Source organism: Somniosus microcephalus, chromosome 20 (genome assembly GCF_052327205.1).
Source record: "Somniosus microcephalus isolate GS21.2 chromosome 20, FLI_Smic_1.0, whole genome shotgun sequence".
Taxonomy (NCBI): Eukaryota; Metazoa; Chordata; class Chondrichthyes; order Squaliformes; family Somniosidae; genus Somniosus; species Somniosus microcephalus.
In genome coordinates this window covers 50,399,334-50,421,277 of record NC_141006.1, presented here as the reverse complement: position 1 = coordinate 50,421,277, position 21,944 = coordinate 50,399,334, and the positions used below count along the sequence as shown (strand labels likewise).

At 44.5% G+C, this 21,944-nt stretch overlaps 1 protein-coding gene across 1 annotated transcript in view; it reads left to right on the top strand.

Moving 5' to 3' along the window:
* The window catches only part of col8a2 (collagen, type VIII, alpha 2), a 304,390-nt gene extending 282,748 nt beyond the window's left edge, over positions 1-21,642 (top strand). The window contains exon 3 of the mRNA XM_085962661.1: positions 15,215-21,642. Within this exon, the coding sequence (XP_085818787.1) occupies positions 15,215-17,145 (1,931 nt within the window). The 3' untranslated portion in view covers positions 17,146-21,642. The remainder of the gene's footprint in view (positions 1-15,214) is intronic.
* The last annotated feature ends 302 nt before the right edge of the window (positions 21,643-21,944 follow it).

The following is a 21,944-nucleotide window of genomic DNA, read 5'->3' as shown; positions in this document are numbered from 1 at the left end:
CTCCTGCAACTGTGCAGGGGCAAACTCAGCCATCGGGATCCGAGGCAGCATGTGGGGCTCTGACTGAAGGGGAGGCAACAGGGGAGAAGTGGGAATGCTTTGAGCAGAGCCCCCACTTCCATGTCCCATCTCACCATCATCCCTCTCATGGACCACCCGCACTTCCCTGCTAGCAAGGAGCTGGAGAGCACCTAGCTGCACATCAGTGGGGCGATGAAGGCCCAAGTCTAGGTGGGTATCCCTTCTAGAGATGAGGTCAAAGAGAGTCGGCAATCTGTTGTTCACAGCAAGCGTGTTCTCAATTCGACTGGCGCATTAGCTGTTCCATGCAGGTGGCCATCCTTTCCATGGAACAGCACATCGTCACCATCACCTGCGAGATGGTGCTGCTCATGTTGGAGATGGACTCCTCCATTCTCTGCATAATTGTGCACATCGCGGCCGCAAAAGCTGCCAGAGCCTCGCGCATTTGAACATAAGAACATAAGAACATAAGAAATAGGAGCAGGAGTAGGCCAATCGGTCCCTCGAGCCTGCTCCGCCATTCAATAAGATCATGGCTGATCTGATCCTAACCGCCAATCTATTATCACAGAACCATCTCCTGAATCTAACAGAATTAGACGCACGAAATAGGAGCAGGATCAGGCTGCACGGCCCCTGGGCCCGCTCCGCTACCCACAGGGCCATGACCGATCCGAACCTAGACTCATGTCCAAATTCCTGCCCGCTCCCCGTAACCCTTAATTCCCTTTACTTCTAGGAAACTGTCTATTTCTGTTTTAAATTTATGTAATGATGTAGCTTCTACAGCTTTTTGGGGCAGCATATTCCATGGACCTACCACCCTCTGAGTGAAGTAGTTCCTCCTCATCTCAGTTTTGAAAGAGCAGTCCCTTATTCTAAGACTATGCCCCCTAGTTCTAGTTTCACCCATCATCGGGAACATCCTCCCCACATCCACCCGATCCAACCCCTTCACAATCTTATATGTTTCAATAAGATCGCCTCTCATTCTTCTGAACTCCAATGAGTAGAGTCCCAATCTACTCAACCTCTCCTCATATGTCCATCCTCTCATCCTCGGGATTAACCGAGTGAACCTTCTTTGTACTGACTCGAGAGCAAGTATGTCCTTTCTTAAGTATGGACACCAAAACTGTACGCAGTATTCCAGGTGCGGTCTCACCAATACCTTGTACAACTGAAGCAATACCTCCCTATTTTTATATTCTATCTCCCTAGCAATGAAAGCCAACATTCCATTGGCCTTCTTAATCACTTGCTGCACCTGCATACTAACCTTTTGAGTTTCGTGCACCAGGACCCCCAGATCCCTTTGTACTTCAGTACTTTCCAGTTTCTTGCCATTAAGATAATAACTTGTTCTACGATTTTTCCTGCCAAAGTGCATAACCTCACACTTTCCAGTATTGTATTCCATCTGCCAAATCTCTGCCCACTTACTTAGCCTGTCTATGTCCCCTTGCAGGTTTTTTATGTCCTCCTCACTCACTACTTTCCCTCCCATCTTAGTATCATCTGCAAACTTTGATATGTTACACTCGGTCCTCTCCTCCAAATCGTTAATATAGATTGTAAAGAGTTGGGGACCCAGCACTGACCCCTGCGGAACACCACTAGTTACTGATTGCCAGTCTGAGAATGAACCATTTATCCCAACTCTCTGCCTTCTGTTAGATAGCCAATCCTCTATCCATGCCAGAATATTACCCCCAATCCCGTGATTTTTTATCTTAAGCAATAATCTTTTGTGTGGCACCTTGTCAAATGCCTTTTGGAAGTCTAAATACACTACGTCCACTGGTTCCCCTTTATCCACCCTATATGTTACTTCCTCAAAGAACTCCAGCAAATTTGTCAAACATGACTTCCCCTTCATAAAACCATGCTGACTTTGTCCTATTAAATTATGATTATCCAAATGTCCTGTTACTGTCTCCTTAATAATGGACTCCAAAATTTTATCTACCACAGATGTTAGGCTAACCGGTCTATAGTTTCCAGCCTTCTGTCTACTGCCCTTTTTAAATAAGGGTGTTACATTAGCAGTTTTCCAGCCTGCCGGGACCTTTGCTGAGTCCAGGGAGTTTTGGAAAATTATTACCAATGCATCCACAATCCCTACCGCCACTTCCCTCAAGACCCTAGGATGTAAGCCATCAGGTTCAGGTGATTTATCCACCTTGAGTCCCATTATTTTACCGAGTACCACTTCCTTAGTGATTTTGATCGTGTTTAGCTCCTCCCCCCCTTTAGCCCCCTGTTTGTCCAGTGTTGGGATATTCTTAGTGTCTTCTACTGTAAAGACTGATATAAAATATTCATTCAGTGTTTTTGCCATCTCCATATTTCCCACCATTAATTTCCCGGTCTCATCCTCTAAGGGACAAACATTTACTTTAGCCACCCTTTTTCTTTTTATATAACTATAAAAACTCTTACTATCTGTTTTTATATTTTTTGCTAATTTACTTTCATAATCTATCTTCCCTTTCTTAATCAATCTTTTTGTTATTTTTTGCTGTCTTTTAAAGCTTTCCCAATCCTCTATCCTCCCACTAGATTTGGCTACCTTATATGCCCTTGTTTTTAGTCGAATACTATCCTTAATTTCTTTACTTAGCCACGGATGGCTGTCTTTTCTTTGACACCCTTTTCCTCTCAGTGGAATATTTTTTTTTTGGAAGTTGTAAAATAACCCCTTAAATGTACACCACTGATCATGTATCGTCTTACCCTTTAATCTATTTTCCCAATCCACTCTACTCAATTCCGCTCTCATACCTTCATAGTCTCCTTTATTCAAGCTTAGCATGCTTGTTTGAGATCCAACCTATTCACCCTCTAATTGAATATGGAATTCAACCATGTTATGGTCACTCATTCCAAGGGGATCCTTTACTAGGACTGTAGTGTATGTACTTTGCAGAAGGAACTATATTCTGCAGCCCCTGTATACTGCAGTACCAGTAGTGACCACCCCTGTATATAAGCCTGTGTAGTAACATTTGCATAGTAGTTCCAGGTTGCCTCCATTCAGTAAAGACCTGTTATAACCAACTCCTGCAGTCCGTGTCTCAATTATACACAGACATAATACTGGCGACGAGCAGATACGAACTTACCTACAGTCTGCACCACCTCATGGGGATCCATCCCTGAAACGAAGTTATCAGAGGTCAAGGCCAGAAGGAAGAAAGAAACAGAAGAAATGGGCGTCAACCGTGGGCATCCGCCTCTGAGTCAGCGGAGTTAAAGAATTGCAGGAGAGTCTGTCGAGAGCGGGGCTTGGTTATCCTGTCGATGGTGCTTCAGCTAATCGGGCTGGTGGCAGGTAGTACACTGATCCTTCCTGGGCTGCGGCGGTCTAGAGCTCGAGCGGGTGGTTTGCAACGGGGCTGAGCAGCGTTGTCGGGAAGAGGAGAGAGAGAGAGAGGGTGGAGCACACAGGGCGCGACCGGTGCTACGAAGCCGGGCAGCGCACAGACCCGAGAAGAGGGTGGCAAGGGTCCGCAGGGTTGTTCCGACGACGGGGAAATAATAAAAATTAAACGCGCAGAAAGCCGCGAGGAGCTGCAGTTTGCCACGGGAACCGCGGAGAGCGGCGTTAGCAGCAGCGCGGGGGGAAGTGCGCGAAGACCATAGGGCGTCGCCATCAAGGCATAAAATGCCAGCAACAGCGCTAGCAACAGCGGAGAAGACAGAAAGCGCGGGAGGCGCCATCTTAATCCAGCGGGGAAGAAGGCAAAGCACGGGAGGCGCCATTTTGTTAAATCGGGGAAGAAGGCAAAGCGCGAGAGGCGCCATCTTAAATTTCCAAGATGCCGAAGACTGGCAATATCACTGCCTTCGATAATGCAATAGAAGACTGGACCACGTATGTGGAAAGAGTCGAGGTATATTGCGAGGCAAACGAAGTAGCCGATGAGAAAAAGGCATCGGTACTGCTAAACTTAATGGGCGCAAGAATGTACGGCCTATTGCGGGACATGATTACTCCAGCCAAACCGAAGGCGAAGAGTTTTAACGAAATTGTTGCTATCCTACAGGAACACCTAAATCCTACACTGCTGCTGATAGCAGAAAGATTTAAATTCCACAGGAGAAATCAGCATAAAGATGAGAGAAATGCTGATTACCTTACGGAACTACGCAAGCTATCAAAGCACTGCCAGTTCGGAGCAGGACTGGCAGATACCTTACAGGACAAATTTGTCTGTGGACTCCTGAGTGAAGGAACCCAGAAGAAGTTACTCTCAGAGAAAGAGCTGACGCTAGATAAGGCTTTCAGCATGGCAGTATCGTACGAAGCAGCAGCAAGGGGAGCTGCGGAAATACAGCAAAAGCCACAGGAATACGGCACCCACGAAATGACACGGGAATTTGCAAAATGTTAGCGCTGCGGCAGAACAAACCATGACCAGAAGGACTGCTGGTCCAAGGACAAAATATGCAGGCAATGCGGAAAGATGGGACACATTGCACGAGTTTGCAGGTCTGGGAAGAAGACCAAAGACAACAAAAAGGCTACTAAGGAACCGTATAGGAAAGTACAAAAGATGACGGACAGTAGTTCCGAAGACCAGATGAGCGATAGTGAATCCGGGAACAAGAGACTAAGCTGTCTCAAACTTCACAGCGTAATCGCAAAAGAGGATCACCGAACCATTTGGGTCACCCTCACGATAGCAGGGTCCCAAGTCAAAATGGAATAGGATACAGGATCAGCTCTAACCGTCATGAATCGACGAGACTACGAGCGGCTATTCTCACACATACCCTTGAAAGAGACATCCATTGTCTTGAAGACGTATACGGGGCAAAAAGTATACCCCAGAGGAAAAATAAGGGTGCCTGTCGAATACAACGGCAAGGAAAGACAGAAATTGTATCTGTACATACTGCAAGATGGTTGACCTCCGTTATTGGGACGTGAATGTATCAGAAAGATAAGTTTAGACTGGCACTCCATTCAGGCACTGACGGTGGCTGGTAAAAAGGATGACGACGTCACTCCTGGACGATTGTCAACAATCTTAGCTAACGCCAAAGAGGTATTTCAACAAGAACTGGGAACTCTTAAAGGTGTAAACGCCTCGATAAAAATAGAAGAGAATGCAATTCCCAAGTTTTTCAAGGCAAGACCGGTACCATATGCAATTCGCCCAGCCGTCGAGGCAGAGCTGGAGAATCTGGAGAATGCATGCGTGTTATCTAAGGTAGACTGGAGCGAGTGGGCGACACCCATCGTTCCTGTCATGAAGAAAACGTTAAACAATAAGTCTGAGGAGCCAAGGAAGGTTCGCATCTGTGGGGACTTCAAGGTGACGGTGAACCCAGTCCTTCACACAGTACAATACCCTGTTCCAAGGATAGAAGATATCTTCGCCTCACTATCTGGAGGGAAGCGTTTTACAAAAATTGACCTAGCACAAGCATATTTGCAGATGGAGGTTGAAGAATCCTCTAGGAAGTATCTCACGATAAACACTCACAAAGGTCTTTACCAGTATAATCGACTGGTATTCGGAGTAGCATCAGCTCCGGCGATATGGCAAAGAGCGATGGAACAAGTCCTGCAAGGAATTCCGGGGACTCAGTGTTACTTGGACGATATCCTAGTGACAGGTGAAGATGACAGTGAACACCTTGCCAACCTAGAGCAGGTGCTCACTAGACTACATGAACATGGGCTACGGGCCAATCGCCCCAAGTGCGAGTTTTTTAAGAAACAGATATCGTATTGTGGCCACGTGATTGATGAAGATGGGTTACATAAGTCCCCAGACAAAATTGAAGCGGTAGTTAAGGCTCCAGCGCCTGAAAATGTGTCGCAACTGAGGTCATACCTCAGATTGGCGAATTACTACCATAAGTTTTTGCCGAATTTGTCCACAATTCTGTACCCACTGAACGCCCTAGTACAAATGGGAGTAGCATGGAAATGGAGCGATGAATGTAAGCGGGCCTTTCAGAAGTATAAAGGCCTGATCACTTCAAGCTCACTACAACCCATCACTACCGATAAGACTGGTGTGTGATGCGTCTCCCTATGGCATTGGGGTGGTACTGTCACATAAATTCCTTGATGGTTCAGAGAGGCCGATAGCTTTTGCGTCATGCTCGTTAACTTCAGCCGAGCGTAACTACGCCCAGATTGACAGAGAGGCCCTCAGCCTGGTGTGGGGGGTGAAGAAGTTCAATCACTACCTGCACGGTCAGAAATTTACTCTACTTACTGATCATCAACCTCTTGTCTCCATTTTCAACCCTCAGAAGGGCGTACCGATAATGACAGCACAACGGCTACAGAGGTGGTCCCTTTTCCTAGGGGCACACCAATATGACATTGAGTACAAAGGAACTAAACAGCATGGGAATGCTGATGGATTGTCGCACCTACCGTTGCCGACGGTGGAAGAAGAACTTGCAGTGGATCCAGTGGAGATATTCCACTCGACCATAGTCGAATGTTTCCCTGTGACGAATGCAAACATAGAAAAGGAAACACGAAATGACCCGACACTATCCCGGGTCTATGATTTAATGGTGAAGGGATGGCCAGCACATGGCGAACCACTGCTGCCAGCATTCTCGCCGAGAAGAGAACAGCTGTCAGTGTGCAGAGGAACCTTGATGTGTGGATCCAGAGTAGTAATTCCACCCAAATTGAAGGATAGAGTGCTCAATGAGCTTCATGAGGGTCATCTGGGAGGGGTAAAAATGAAGAACTTAGCCAGAGCGTTTGTGTGGTGGCCGGGAATCGATAGAGAAATCAAAGAGATGACCAACGGGCAGCACGGTGGCATAGTGGTTAGCACTGTTGCCTCACAGCGCCAGACCCGGGTTCGAATCCGGCCTCGGGCGACTGTCTGTGTTGAGTTTGCACATTCTCCCCGTGTTTGCGTGGGTTTCCTCCGGGTGCTCCGGTTTCCTCCCACAGTCCAAAGATGTGCGGGTTAGGTTGATTGGCTATGATAAATTGACCCTCAGTGTTAGGGGGATTAAATACGTGGGGTTACGGGGATCGGGTGGGATATGTGTCGGTGCAGGCTCAATGGGCCGAAATGGCCTCTATCTGCACTGTGGGGTTTCTGTGATTCTGTGATTCTGTGAAGAGCTGTACAGGATGCCAGAAGGTCCAAAACGCCCCACCACAAGCCCCTCTACATCCATGGGAGTGGCCCTCATCTCCATGGCAAAGGGTGCACATTGATTTTGCTGGTCCATTTATGGACTCGATGTTTTTAATTGCGGTGGATGCACATTCAAAGTGGCCAGAGGTAATAAAAATGCCCTCAACCACCACAGAAAAAACTATCACAGTCTTACGAACCATATTCGCCAGGAATGGGCTGCCTGAACAGATTTGCTCTGACAATGGACCACAGTTTGTGTCTGAAGAGTTCCAGAGGTTCTTAAAGAACAATGGTGTTAAGCATTACACATCCGCCCCATATCATCCGGCCACTAATGGATTGGCCGAGAGGTTCGTTCAAACATTCAAGAAGGCTATCAAGGCAATGTGTAATGAAGATATACCCCTACAGCACAAGGTGGATAACTTCTTGTTTGCCTACCGGAATGCGACACATGCGGTTACCAACCAAACTCCAGCCATGATGTTCTTCAATCGAAGACTACGATGCCGCTTGGATTTGGTTAAGTCAAACATCAGAAGAGATGTGGAGAACAGGCAGTTTCAGAATATGAATGAAAGGCCGACCAGGAGTTTTAAGATAGGTCAACCAGTTTTGGCCCGGGACTACCGCACAGAGAAATGGCAGCCAGGAACGATCTGTACGCGGCAAGGACCTCTAATGTATACCGTGGACGTTGGAGAGAGCATTGTAAGACGCCATGCTGACCAGATTCTAGAGTCACTGGGAAATGTCAACTCCACACCACGATCTGATACACCTGGCGATGAAACCGAAGTACCAATTGCATCTACCCCAGAATCGGTGATATTGGAAGCAGACGAACCAAACAACGACGTTGATCCCGACTCAACGTTGCCAGAAGAACCTGATACCCCAAAGAGGCGTTATCCGGACAGAATCAGGAAGCCTCCTCAAAGACTGAACTTATAATTGCTTAACTTCAACTAATGTATCTAGCAACTGTAATTGTAAATATGTTATTTCATTGTTAATTGAATGTTATGTACTGTAATTGTAGTGTATGTACTTTGCAGAAGGAACTATATTTTGCAGCCCCTGTATACTGCAGTACCAGTAGTGACCACCCCTGTATATAAGCCTGTGTAGTAACATTTGCATAGTAGTTCCAGGTTGCCTCCATTCAGTAAAGACCTGTTATAACCAACTCCTGCAGTCCGTGTCTCAATTATACACGGACATAATAAGGACATTTTTAATTAATCCTGTCTCGTTACACAGGACCAGATTGAAGGTTGCTTGCCCCCTGGTCGGTTCAGTTACATACTGCTCAAGAAACCCATCCCTAATACACTCAATGATCTCATCCTCAAGGCAGCCCTGCCCAATTTGATTTGTCCAATTAATATGATAGTTAAAATCCCCCTTAATTATAGATGTTCCCTTATTACAAGCCTCAACTACTTCCTGATTGATACTCCGTCCAACAGAGTTGCAACTGTTCGGAGGCCTATAGACTACGCCCACTAGTGTTTTTTTCCCCTTATTATTCCTTATCTCCACCCAAACTGTTTCATTATCCTGATCTTTTGACCCAATATCATTTCTCTGTATTACAGTGATTCCTTCCTTTATTAACATAGCCACCCCACCTCCCCTTCCTTCCTGCCTGTCCTTCTTGCCTGTCCTTCCTGATCGTTAAATAACCTGGTATGTTTAATTCCCAGGCATTGTCACCCTGCAGCCATGTTTCTGTAATGGCCACAAGATCATACCCATATATAGTTATTTGTGCCATTAACTCGTCTATTTTGTTACGAATGCTACGTGCATTCAGATAGAGAACTTTCAAATATGTTTTGTGACACTTAGTTCCTGCTTTTGCCCTTTTTATTACTTTACCTTTTACTCCGTACCTTCTGCCCCTTCCTGACACGCTCTGGTTTTTAATTTCCCCACTGCTACCTAAGTCTATGACCTTCTCTGTTGTCATTTTTATTATTTGCTCTCTAGGAACCTCCCCCCCACTAGTTAGGTAAATCCCTCTCTACAGCCCTCGTTATATGATCCGCCAGGACTCTAGTCCCAGCACTGGCCAAGTGAAGCCCGTCCCAACGGAACAGCTCCCTCCTGCCCCAGTACTGGTGCCAGTGTCCCAGGAAGCAAAACCCATTTCTCCCACACCAGTCTTTGAGCCACGCATTTAACTCTCTAATTTTATTTGTCCTAGCCAAATTTGCTCGTGGCTCAGGTAATAATATTACCCTTGTGGTTCTGCTTTTTAATTTGGCCCCTAGCTGCTCAAACTCCCTCAGCAGAACCTCCTTCCTTGTCCTATCTATGTCATTGGTACCAACATGGACCACGACAACTGGATCCTCCCCCTCCCACTCCAAGTTTCTCTCCAGTCCAGAGGAGATGTCCTTAACCCTGGCAGGCAACACAGCCTTCGGGGCTCTCGGCTGCAAAGAACTCTATCTATCCCCCTAACGATACTATCCCCTACCACTACCACATTTCTTTTAACTCCCCCCACTTGAATGGCCCCCCGCTCCACGGTGCTGTGGCCAGGTTGCTCATCCTCCCCGCAGTCCCTGTTCCCATCCTCACAGGGAGTAAGAGCCTCGAACCTGTTGGACAAGAGCAAGGGCTGCGGCTCCTCCAACACTACCTCCTGGATCCCCGTACCTGCCTCACTTCTAGTCACACCATCCTGACCCTGGCCACGGACTACATCTGAATTAATTAATCTAATTGGTGTGACTACCTCGTGATACACAGAGTCCAGGTAACTCTCCCCCTCCCTGATGAGTCTCAGTGTTTGAAGCTCGGACTCCAGCTCTTCAACACGGAGCCAGAATTCCTCGAGCAGCCAACACTTACTGCAAATGTGATCACCGTGAGCATCAATGGTGTCCACCAGCTCCCACATATTGCAGCAGCAACACATCACCTGATCTCCCATTCTATGTAATTAATTAAATTTGATATTATTTTTAAATACCCTCTGTCACGATTCTAGATGATGAATATCGCACCTTAGAAACTATAAACCAAAGAGATTTAAGCTTAAAAAGGGAGAAATACTTACCAACCAATCGCTTACCCGCTTTCTGGTGACGTCACACTTGGATTACTTTTTACCTCTCTCCTTCGCTCCGAGTTCCCAGACTGGAGATTGGTACCCCTTACCTGGTCTCTGGGACTTTTATAGCCCCGCTGCTGCCGCTGAAACACCCGCCGACGCAGTGAGGCCTTACCTGGTCTCTGGGACTTTTATAGCCCCGCTGCTGCCGCTGAAACACCCGCCGACGCACTGAGGCCTTACCTGGTCTCTGGGACTTTTATAGCCCCGCTGCTGCCGCTGAAACACCCGCCGACGCACTGAGGCCTTGTTGCTGCTCCTCCAAGATCACCCTCTTTCTCCATGGCCCTCGAGGTTCAGTGTCTGCATCCAGCTAAGCAGAGCTTGGAGCCTCCTGCGCCCTCTGGCAAGGACTCTCCACTGTTGTCCCTGTCTCCACCATCTGCTCTTGCTCACTTGTGATGTGTGAGACACCGGGTGACAACACTACTCTATGTCTCGCTGGACCCACTGACGTGCTGGTGCTGGGTGCGCTTGGGTCTGGTGATGGTGCACCCTCAGAGGCTGGAGCTTCCTCTAAGGAGTCATCTTCCCCCTCTAGCTGGACAGTTATTTAATGGACCTGTGGAAGAGTAAAGACATGAATTAGACCTCTTATGATAAGAATGTGTAAAGTTACCATTATGTACATGATGATATTTCACTGGCTGCTAACATCAGTCACCATGAGTGACTGTTGTAAGCCATATGGGATATTTAATTCTGTCACCAGGTTGCTGGGAGGTCCTCCTCTCTCTGTCTCCCACCACCAGCAGCTCTGTCACTCCATTTATTTTGAGAGCCTCCTCCTCTGCAGGCATCAAATATGTATATATTGGAGGGCCACCTCCAGCCTCTCTCTTTCTCTCCTGTTCTCTTCTCCTGCAAGGAGGGAAAGAAAAGAACCTTGAGTGAGAGTGATGGAGTGAGTGTAAGGGATGTATGGGCTACATCTGTAGAGGCTGACTATCAGTGAGTGGCGTGACATTGCCAAATGGCCTCCTTCTGTGGCATTACTTTGTAGGGTTACATCAGGCTAAGGGTGAGTGTCAGTGGTTGATGGTCAGATGGGGATGTGAGTATGTACATAGACAGAGAGGGTGCACCTGCAAGGTAGGTTGGTGTGAGGAGTGATGTGCAGGAGGTTTGGGAAGGCAGAGTGATGGGGTGGGGTGACCGGCACATCAGGATGTAGTTGAATGTGGCATTGTACTCACCTTTCCTGACCTCATTAGGTCATTAAATCTCTTCCGGCCTTGAATCCAGGAGCAGCTGACAAGACCCCTACTGCTCACTTCTTGGGCAATCTCCAGCCATGCCCTCATAGTTTCTCTGGCTGCTCTCTTCCTGTACTGCCAGGGAATAGGGCCTCCGTGCGTGCTCTGACTCCCTGGACCAGGACTTCCAGGGAGGCATCTGGGAACCTGGGTGCAGCCTTCTGGCACTGTGACTCCATCCTTGCTTGCACCCACACAAATCTCTTCGATGTAGACCAATAGCCACCTCTCCCAACCACCTGTATGCCTCTTCCAACAACCTTCAACCGGGATGTGTGCAAGGCCCCTTTAAACATCGGAGCTGAAAGTGAGTCATCGGTGACGCCATCAGACCCGCTCCATTTCATTGACCGGGAAACCCGCATGCCTGTTTCATTTGAGTTAAACGCGCTGTGCAGAACGCGCTGTTGACAACTTCGGGATGGCGGACTGCTGCGCGGCCCGCCCGCACCCGCCGCGACTCTAAGGTAACGATTCCAGCCCGGATTTCTCCTACTCTTTGTTTGTAGCTATAACACTAGCATCTCCCTGATGATGTGGGAAAACTGACCCAAATATGACCTTGCCACAAAAAGCAGAACAAATATGACCCAGCCAATACTGTCCTATCAGCCTCCTCCCAGATAGAAGGATTCCTCAATAGTGCCATCAAACAATATCTACTCACCAATATGTGCTTGTCAACACTCAATTGAGGGTCTACCGGAGTTCCTCAGGGTAGCATTCCCAGTTCAACCATCTTCAAAGGCTTTCATCAATCAAAGGACATGAATAAGGCTATTCATAGGCGATTTGTCAGCGTTCAGCCTTGGCAGCCCATGCCAGCTTACAGCAAGACCTGGACAGGCTTGTATTGACAAGGTGGCAGGTAACATGCATGCCACATAACTGCCAGGCAATGACCATTTCCAACAAGAAAAGACCCAGCTACCTCCCCCTGACCTTGAACAGCACCACCATCACCAATTCCTGCACCATCAATATTCTGAGGTTACCACTGACCAGCCATATCAACACTGTGGCTACATGAGCAGGACAGAAGCTGGGTATTCTGAGACGAGTGGCTCATCAACTGACCCCTCAAAGCCTCTCCACCAACTACAAGGCTCTAGTCAGGAGTGTGATTAAATTCTCAGCATTTGCCTGGATGAGTGCCACTGAAACAATACTCGAAAACACTTTGGCCCAGAAATTCGGGTCTCCACGGGTGAGTATGCATGGGGTACTCACCCGTAGGCCCAACGAAAGTGCCGGTTTCATGCATGTACTACGCATGCGCGGGAAACCGGAACTTCCGTTCCCTTAAAGGAAGGGGTTCAGAGGTTGAACGTGTACGCCGGAGAGCCAGCGCGTGCGCCTGGAACTTACGTTTTTTTTTCCAGGTTTCTCCGGGAGGGTAAGTCTCCAGCAGTTACACTTTTAAAAAGCCTGCTTTTAACAAGGTAAGTGGTGAATTAATTAAAATTAAAACATTTTTTCCACAGGTTTATTATTTTTAAACACTTTAAAGGAAGGTAAGTTTATTTTTAGCCCCGTTAGAAAATGTAATTAATTTTTTCAAAAATATAAATTATTGTTTAAAATAGTTATTTTGTGTAATTTATAGTTATTTTAAAAATGTGATTTAAAAAAAAAATTATTTGAAGTTTTAGTTATGTTTTGGGGCTTATAGTATTTACAGTTTTGACAGCTCTTCCTGTCAATTTTATGAATGGGCATTTCCCTTCTACCATTGGCTCTCCATGGCCCACGTGATCCCAGGGGACGCTTCGAACTAACTGTGCCCCTGGGATACGCAAGCACTGCGCGCCGGCACGCGGGCCCACAGCTCAACGGCCGACGTGCTAGCTAAGTGCAGGTTGGAGGCTTGCACCCGCGGGAAGCCTCCGACCTGAATTTCTGGGCCTTTAAATCTGCTTGATTGGCTCCCCTGACACTGGACTTATCATCCTAACCCTTCCACTACTGGCAAACTGTAGCGGTGATATGCGTCAATTTGCGGTCGGAGGCTTCCCACGGGCAAATGCCTCTGAACTGCGATAAAAGTACGAATCTACCTGATGGTCCCGTACCTACGAAGACTAAGGGGCCTGCAGGCGTTCGCCTGCATAAAGGCCCACGTATCCCAGGGGCGCACGCGGTTTGCAAGTGTCCCTGGGATCACATGGGCCGGCCCAACCAATGAGAAAGGGGATCCCCATTATGCTTATGAGGATTTTATTTATGTACGGAATCCCCATAAGCTTAACAGGAATCACATCAAAAACACAAATTTCACGCAAGTTAAATAAAAATAAATCATTACATGTCAAAATTAATTAAAATACAATGTAATTAAACATTTAAAACAAAAATTAAATTTTTTTGTAAAATAAATTTAAATATTTTTAAAGGGCCCAAAATAACCTGAACTAATTTAAAAGGTTTTTTTAAGTTTAAATTTTTTTTTTTTAATGTATTTTAATATTTCTTTAAACCCTTACAGTTGTAAGGGTTTTGTGGGCGTTCGCTGGGCAGTAGTTGGGGAAATAGCCCAAATCTCTGCCAGCGAATGTCCATTTCCCGGGGACGAGGATGATCTATCAAGCAGAAAGTTGACAGATCGCAAATTCTAGATTTTCACGCATGCACCTCGCATGCGAAAACCCAGAACTTGCAGTGCACTTATGGCCACGTTCGCAGTGCGTACACGGTCACAGGCCCCGGAAAATCCGGGCCCATCTACAAGATACATTGCCGCAAAATACCAAGCTTGCTTTGACAGCATCTCCCAGGTCCAATGACCTCTCCCATCAAGACGGATAGGAGCAGTAATGTTGTGGAAACACAAACACCGCCAGGTTCCCCTCCAAGTCACATACCATCCTGACTTGGCCATACACTGCCATTTCTTCATCATCGCTAGGTCAACATCCTGGAATTCCTTACCTAACATCATTGTGGAAGCGCTGTCACCACAAGGACCTCAGGAGAAGAACCACCACCGCCTTATCAGAGCAACTAGGCATGGCCAACACACATGGCTTAGCCAACATCTTTCACATTCTGAGAACAAATATAAAAGAGATTGGAAGGTGATCTAGCCACATTTGGCATTAGATTCTAGACCAGCGACTAGAAATTCTTCTATAGATTACATTTATACCATGGGTAAAGCTAAGTATCCATCATGACTTTTTCTGTGGGAAAAATGTAACACTTTGAAGAATTTCTAGCCACAGATTTGATTTAATCAGTGCAACTCATAATCCTTTCTTTTGGTTATTCTGTTTCCTTTTTCTTTTCTTTCAAAATCTCATTACAGATCATAAACATGTTCTTTTGGTTCGCTCACACTCACATTGATATCTGTATCGTTCAAGTGGAAAATTAATGTGAATTTTAATAAGCCCCGAGTTAGTACATCAGTAGGGTTAGTGCAAGTCCCAAGTTACACTCATATTTGTTCCAGATATTTATAATAGCCCTGTAGCTAATTGCGAAACTCTTAAAAATTAAAGGTTAAAAAATTCCAATGTCTTGTTGTGGACAATGAAATTATTTTTAATAAATGTTATAGGTATAATTTATAACATCTCTGTCTAAACACAAGTCATAAAGTAATATTTCATTGTTTATTTAAATTTTGGTTGTTGACATGTCTTTTTGCATTTTTTTTATTATAACAGAAATTCCAGTGATTCTTCCTTCAGATCTCAAGGGTGAAAAAGGTGCTGCAGGAAAACCTGGGCCAAGAGGACCTCCTGGGTCACCAGGAATGCCAGGCAAACCAGGATATGGAAAACCAGGTCTTCAAGGCCGCCCTGGCCCACCTGGGGCACCAGGATTTTCAAGCTTTGGAAAACCAGGAATGCCAGGACAACCCGGTAAACCAGGTATCAAAGGACCTCCTGGACCTAAGGGCGATGTTGGACCCGGAGGAGATGCAGGACCCAGAGGCATTGCAGGGGCTCCAGGGTTACCTGGGCCTTCAGGTTTTTCTGTCATTGGTAAGCCAGGAGCCCCAGGAGTTGCTGGATCCCCAGGGCTTAGAGCAGAGCCTGGTCTAAAGGGACAACGTGGAGCTCCTGGGGAGCGTGGTCCCAAAGGTGAGAATGGATATGGAAAACCAGGCTTTCCAGGTGCAAGAGGTAAGGAAGGGATACCAGGTAAACCTGGACCCCTGGGTCCACCTGGGGTAGGAAAACCAGGAATGAATGGTTTTCCTGGTGTTCCTGGTCATAAAGGTGAAGCAGGGTCAACAGGTGAACTTGGCCCCCCAGGACCACCTGGTCCTCAGGGGCCATCAGGGAAGCCAGGATTGGATGGTATAGGAAAACCAGGTCAAGATGGGTTACCAGGTATTCCAGGATCTATAGGTCATAAAGGTGAGCCTGGACCACCTGGTGCTCGTGGTCTGCCTGGGGCGCCAGGGTATGCAAAGCCAGGAATGAATGGATTTAAAGGTGAGCGAGGACCTTCTGGGGCCCCAGGTGCCCCAGGACTCAAGGGTGAACCAGGAGTACATGGCTTACGTGGTGAACCTGGTTCTAATGGTGAACCAGGGTATCCAGGGCCTATAGGCTCTAAGGGATTAATGGGAAAATATGGTGTACCAGGACCTAAAGGTGAAATTGGGCTTTTTGGACCACCAGGACTGAAAGGAATACAAGGTGACCAGGGACACACTGGGTCACCTGGAAAACCAGGTATACCTGGAGAGAGAGGTTTACATGGACCTCCAGGAGCACCAGGTCATATTGGTCCAAAAGGAGAAGCTGGACATACAGGGGTTCCTGGAGCACCAGGATTAGCTGGTCCTGTAGGACTCAAAGGAGAACCAGGACAAGGAGGACAACCAGGACCTAGAGGTGCTTCAGGAATACCGGGTCTTCAGGGGCCTACAGGGCCCACAGGACCAATAGGTTTACCAGGTCCTAAAGGAGATTCAGGACCACCAGGTTTTCCAGGAGAAGGAAAATTAGGTCACCCAGGAATTACAGGACCAACAGGTCCAACTGGAAAACCTGGCATACCAGGCATGATGGGAACTCGAGGTCTACCTGGGCCACCAGGTCCACCAGGCCCACCAGGGATCGTCATTAATGGGGAAACAACAGGTGTTGCTAGCCTTCATATAGATGGAGCTGTGGATGGTGCAACAATACCAGGACGTGGAAAACCTGGAAAACCACAATATGAAAGAGGACACCTTTCTGCAAGGGTAGCTCCTGCTTTCACTGCAATTCTGACAAAACCATTTCCGCCATCAGGGGCACCCATTAAGTTTGATCGGATTTTGTACAATGGACAAAATGGTTACAATCCAGCAACTGGACTATTCACATGTCAAGTACCAGGTGTCTACTACTTTGCTTATCATGTGCATGTCAAGGGAACCAATATCTGGGTGGCACTGTACAAGAATAATGTGCCTGCAACATACACATATGATGAATATAAGAAAGGATACCTTGATCAAGCATCAGGAAGTGCTGTACTGGAACTTAAAGAACATGACCAAGTGTGGGTCCAGATGCCTTCAGACCAAGCTAATGGGTTATATTCTACTGAATACATCCATTCCTCTTTCTCAGGATTCCTACTTTGCCCAACATAACGTTGATCAACTTGAATTAGTGGATATATATATTGTGTAGTAATAAACTGCATCAAGAGGAACAGAGTTTCACTGGAAAAATCACAAGTGTTATTATATGTTGCTACAGTTTTCCAGTATTAAAAAAAGCCTTAAAAGCCTCTGGATGATAACCAGCATAGTATAACAACCACACGTCAGACATTTCCCCGAATGACTGCACAAGTCTTCAGCTTATGTTGCAATGGATTTAATGTGGAACTGTTGCTTTTATATGAGCAGTTAGAGGCAAAACTTACTTTCTTCGCAATGAAAGTCGATATGATGTATGTGATACTTGTATTCCCTTGCCTACTTTTGAGTAATGTTCTACCTAAGGATGCATTTCTTGTTTTTCCACATTTATACCATTGACAGAAAAAAAGCTATCATATTACACAGTTGTATTCTAGTTATTATAATCATATCTTTTTAAGTGCAATACATGGTAAGTGGTGTTCCATTGTGAATTCAGACAACTGTGTACACTGTATACTGAGTGAGAATTAAAACATTGAAGAATGGTATAATCACCACTGCAACTTGCTTGAATTTCAAATTTCAAGTGAACATGTTATGCTGACTAGAAGAAAGTCTAAGGTTAGACAATGTAGTGCAAAGTAAATGTTTCTTTCGTACTGTTTAGGTTATATGTATTTTGCATTATCTTAGTGACCTGAGATGTTACTGAACTTCAACTTGGTTGCAGTTAAAGGGTAAGGAACATTGAACTGTACAGAATCTAAATCAACACAGTGCATGTGTTGCTAGGACACATGTTGCCCAGTTAATTTAGTGCAGTTTGCTGACAGCTGGAAGGCTGGTACGTACATATGCCACTATTTTTCCACTATCAAAGACTGTGAAATGTTTAGTCTTTTTCAAGCTCATCACTCAAAGCCTTGTTGATTACTATTGCCAAAAGAATTCCAGAGTTAAGATGAGAGAATTATGATCTGATGGCACCTAAAGCAAACATGGCAATTGTAAAACATGGTAATGGATCCTTGAAGGGGATATACATTGCTGAAAAGGGGATATACATTGCTGAGTTTCAAGAAGTTAAACAACTTCTAGAGGTGGACCATGTTTCCTGTAGGAACTGTCCCATGTTTTGCCTCATATTGGATTGGATTATAGTGCAGTTTCTGTATTCCAGAGCTGTGGAATTTATACAACAGTAGAGACTGTTTTTTTGCAGGGAGGTATGAATGCAATAGCTGTCATTTTAAACTTTCAGTCAGTCAGTGTTTCCTTTCATTGTTACATGTGTTTTAAAGAGACTTTTTAATGTAAAGCATTTTCTGAGCTCATATAGCCAAATTGTTTTTGTAATTCAAAATGCCTATAAATCTTGGTAAATTCTCCACAACAATATCTTAGCTAGTTAAAAATTATTACAACTGAATTCCTTGCATAGATTAATTTTGAAATGCCTTACCTCTGCCTTTCTTTTGTACTTTAAAGAAGTAGTATCCTTCTCTGTCTGACCTATTAAAGCCTTGAAATTGGACTCTTTGGGCGGAATCTTACCTGGAAGGCTGATTTCGAGGCGGGACTGCTAGTTTTCGGGTTCCAGTCCCGCCCCCAGCGACGTCTGATGAACAGATGCTATTTTCCCCTGATTGGCCTTGTTAAGCCCACCCTGCGGGCTTGCCAGCCAATTAAGGGAAAGCCGGTGTCAGATGACGTCAGTTGATGACGCTTTATCTGCCGGTTTTCTTAAAGACATATGCACCACACTTGTTTGACAGATGATTTGACAGTGTTTGACAGCATTGAGGTGCTGTCAAACACTGACGATCATTGTCCAAAGGTGAGCCCTTGCACACAGGCTCTCCAATTATTCTCTCCTTGGGATAAAACAGGTGGCAGCTGCAGCTGAGATTGCAGAAGCCATCTGTCACTTCTCCCGATGAGCTGAGTCTACACAAACACTTCACAGCTTGTCACCTGCAGAAACATATAAACACATTCAACATTACTTTCATAACTTTTCCTTACCTCTGATACTCACCAGTGTCCCATTGAATCCTTTAAACCACTTCTGCAGTTGTCACATATACACAAAAATTACAGTAGACCCACATCATGCCTCACTTACCCTGGCAGGGTTCCCCGATGTTGGGAAGCCTGCAGCAGAAGGCTCAAAATGGGAAAAAGCCTCTTAACTGCCGTTAACTACCTGTTAACAGGCAGTTAAGTGGCTGTAATCCTCTTCCCGCCTCTAGGAATCGGGACCCTGTGCAAATCAGGGACCCGACTCCCGGGAAGATTGGTTGGAGGTGGGTTGGGAGCGGGTTTGGGACTCGCTCCCATTTTGGGGATTTTCCTAGCAGTCCCGCCTCCAGACCCCCCGCCTCAGGGCTGGTAAAATCCAGCCCTTTAATACAAAGGCTTAATAGATTCTTATGAAATTATTTTAATGGTATTTTAAGAAGCCTTAATCCATTTATTTTAAGTGGTGAATGTTTTCAATTTAATAGTGCTCAAATAGCACATGAATATATTAAGTATTCATACACTATTATTCAACAATCCTAAATTCAAGACACAACAGTGCTTTTGAAAGATCAAGCACACACGGAAATAATATTAACACAATCTAGCCTTCTACAAAGTTGCTACCAGTTTTTCTTTCCTACCAGCTGAAAAAGCAGTACCTGAAAAACTAAAATGTAGCCATTGATTTTTGCAGCTTTCCGGCTATATTATTTGTTTTTTCTCCATTGCCTTAAGTCTTATCAGAAATCATCTGTAGTCTTCATTTGTTGTAATGTTCTTCCATACTGCACCTGATAGCCCCATTAAATTGATATTTTTTATATATAAGGATATAAATTGCTCTTGTAATATTAATAGACAAACGCTTAAAATGTTAATGAAAATCCTTGGTCTGCTATTTTACTGTAGGTGTTAGCCTATTCACTTTAAATGGGTTAACAATTCTGTTGACATAGTGAACACATGAAAGTCATACAAATGCATTAAGCATTCGTCTACTAACATTGCAAACAGTAATTTCAGCCTATAGGGATTAAAAATCTCATAGGATCTAAAAAGGCAAACTATAAATTTTAAACATCCCAATGGGAAAAACAGACAATATGCACTCTATGGGTGTAACCTATTAGTAATGCAATTAGGAGTGGGTTGTATAAAAGTTAAGTGATTGATGACAACTGAATATGAAAGCTATTTAATGAGCAATCTGACTGCTTAACTCAGGTGTCGGTAGTGATGATCAGGAAAAAAACTATTTTGTGTTCTTTCCACATATTCTGATTGAAATGCAATAGAAATACTGCCTACTACTTAAAGTAAGCTATTTAAAACTACGTTTTAACTTTAAATATAGGTGATTGATTCTACAGAATCAAAGTGATATACAAGGTCATTGGTTAATCAGGCTATTCATAGGAAATGATGCCCAGCTTGAAGGATCTGTACAAAGGACCCTATGACTGTTTATATGGAACTATGTAGATTTACTGTGCACACATGTTACTTTGTGAGAAAGACAATTAAACTACCCTTTTATGTAGCAAAATTAAAAGAAATTGAAGTGGAAAATGCAAGAAAGAACATGCTGATGACAATAAGTGTCCCAGTCATTAGAATATAATTTTCAGATCATAAGTCGTGAAAATTAGACATCATATGGACATTTTAATAAGTGAATGGATACTTTCTCTTTAAATTGCCATTATAAGCACAGGGGCATACCATAGTTTATTTTGTAACACAATTCCACCGCCTAATAAAGCTGATTTTTTTTAAAACTACAGTTATTGTGAAAAAGTGCCATGTTGCACCTCCACATTGCTTAATAATGTCAAAATGTACAAAAGAAAATATATGAACTACCCATCATTCAAAACAAAGGCATAGGTCTAAGGCTTGGAAAGATTAACAGGTATGGATTTGTTAACATTACGATACTTATGCATTTGCTAATTTAGTGTTAGAAGACAGCAAACTGATACCTTCACTCTTCTACAATCAAGTCAACAGAAATTTCATCTAAAAGTTTCAGCTATACATTGTACTTTATTAATCTATTGTTATATCAAATGTCAATAGAACAATTCCAGCATGATGAAATTGCATTCCAATGTTCAATACTATATGCAACTTTTGAAGTATTTTTGATGACCAGTGTTTTCACATGAATGAAATTGCATTTTCAGAAATCACATTTCAAACCCGTGTGATCCCATGAATTTGTTAATGGGTTGTTAATTATGGAGAAAAACAGACATTCTCCTTTTTTGTTAAAAGAAGAATCTCACCTTCTATAGCCATCATTTTCTGATATAGAAGGACAGGTTCTTTTTTGTAAATACTTATATGCACTGTAATAGTAACTGGTAAAATGCACTCTTATTTTATTTGAATTGAAAGCCAGACTCTTCTTTGAAAACTAAACTACTTGATTGTATTGATACAACATCAATAAAAGATTTCCTGATATAAAAACTGTGACTCTTTTGTCCATTTTGTTTAGGTGCATTAAGATGTTTCCTGTTTCTTTTTTCCAGACAGAAGTTATTTTAAAAATATGCTTCTCAGTTACAAAGATTATTCTAATTTTCTATCTAAGCCCAGCTGCAGACAGAAAAATCATTGTTTTTTACAAGGTTATACAAGAAAAACTATTAATTTGTCAGTATAAATCTAGATACAAAAATATTTGTAACTGGGCAGCACGGTGGCATAGTGGTTAGCACTGTTGCCTCACAGCGCCAGGGATCCGGGTTCGAATCCGGCCTCGGGCGACT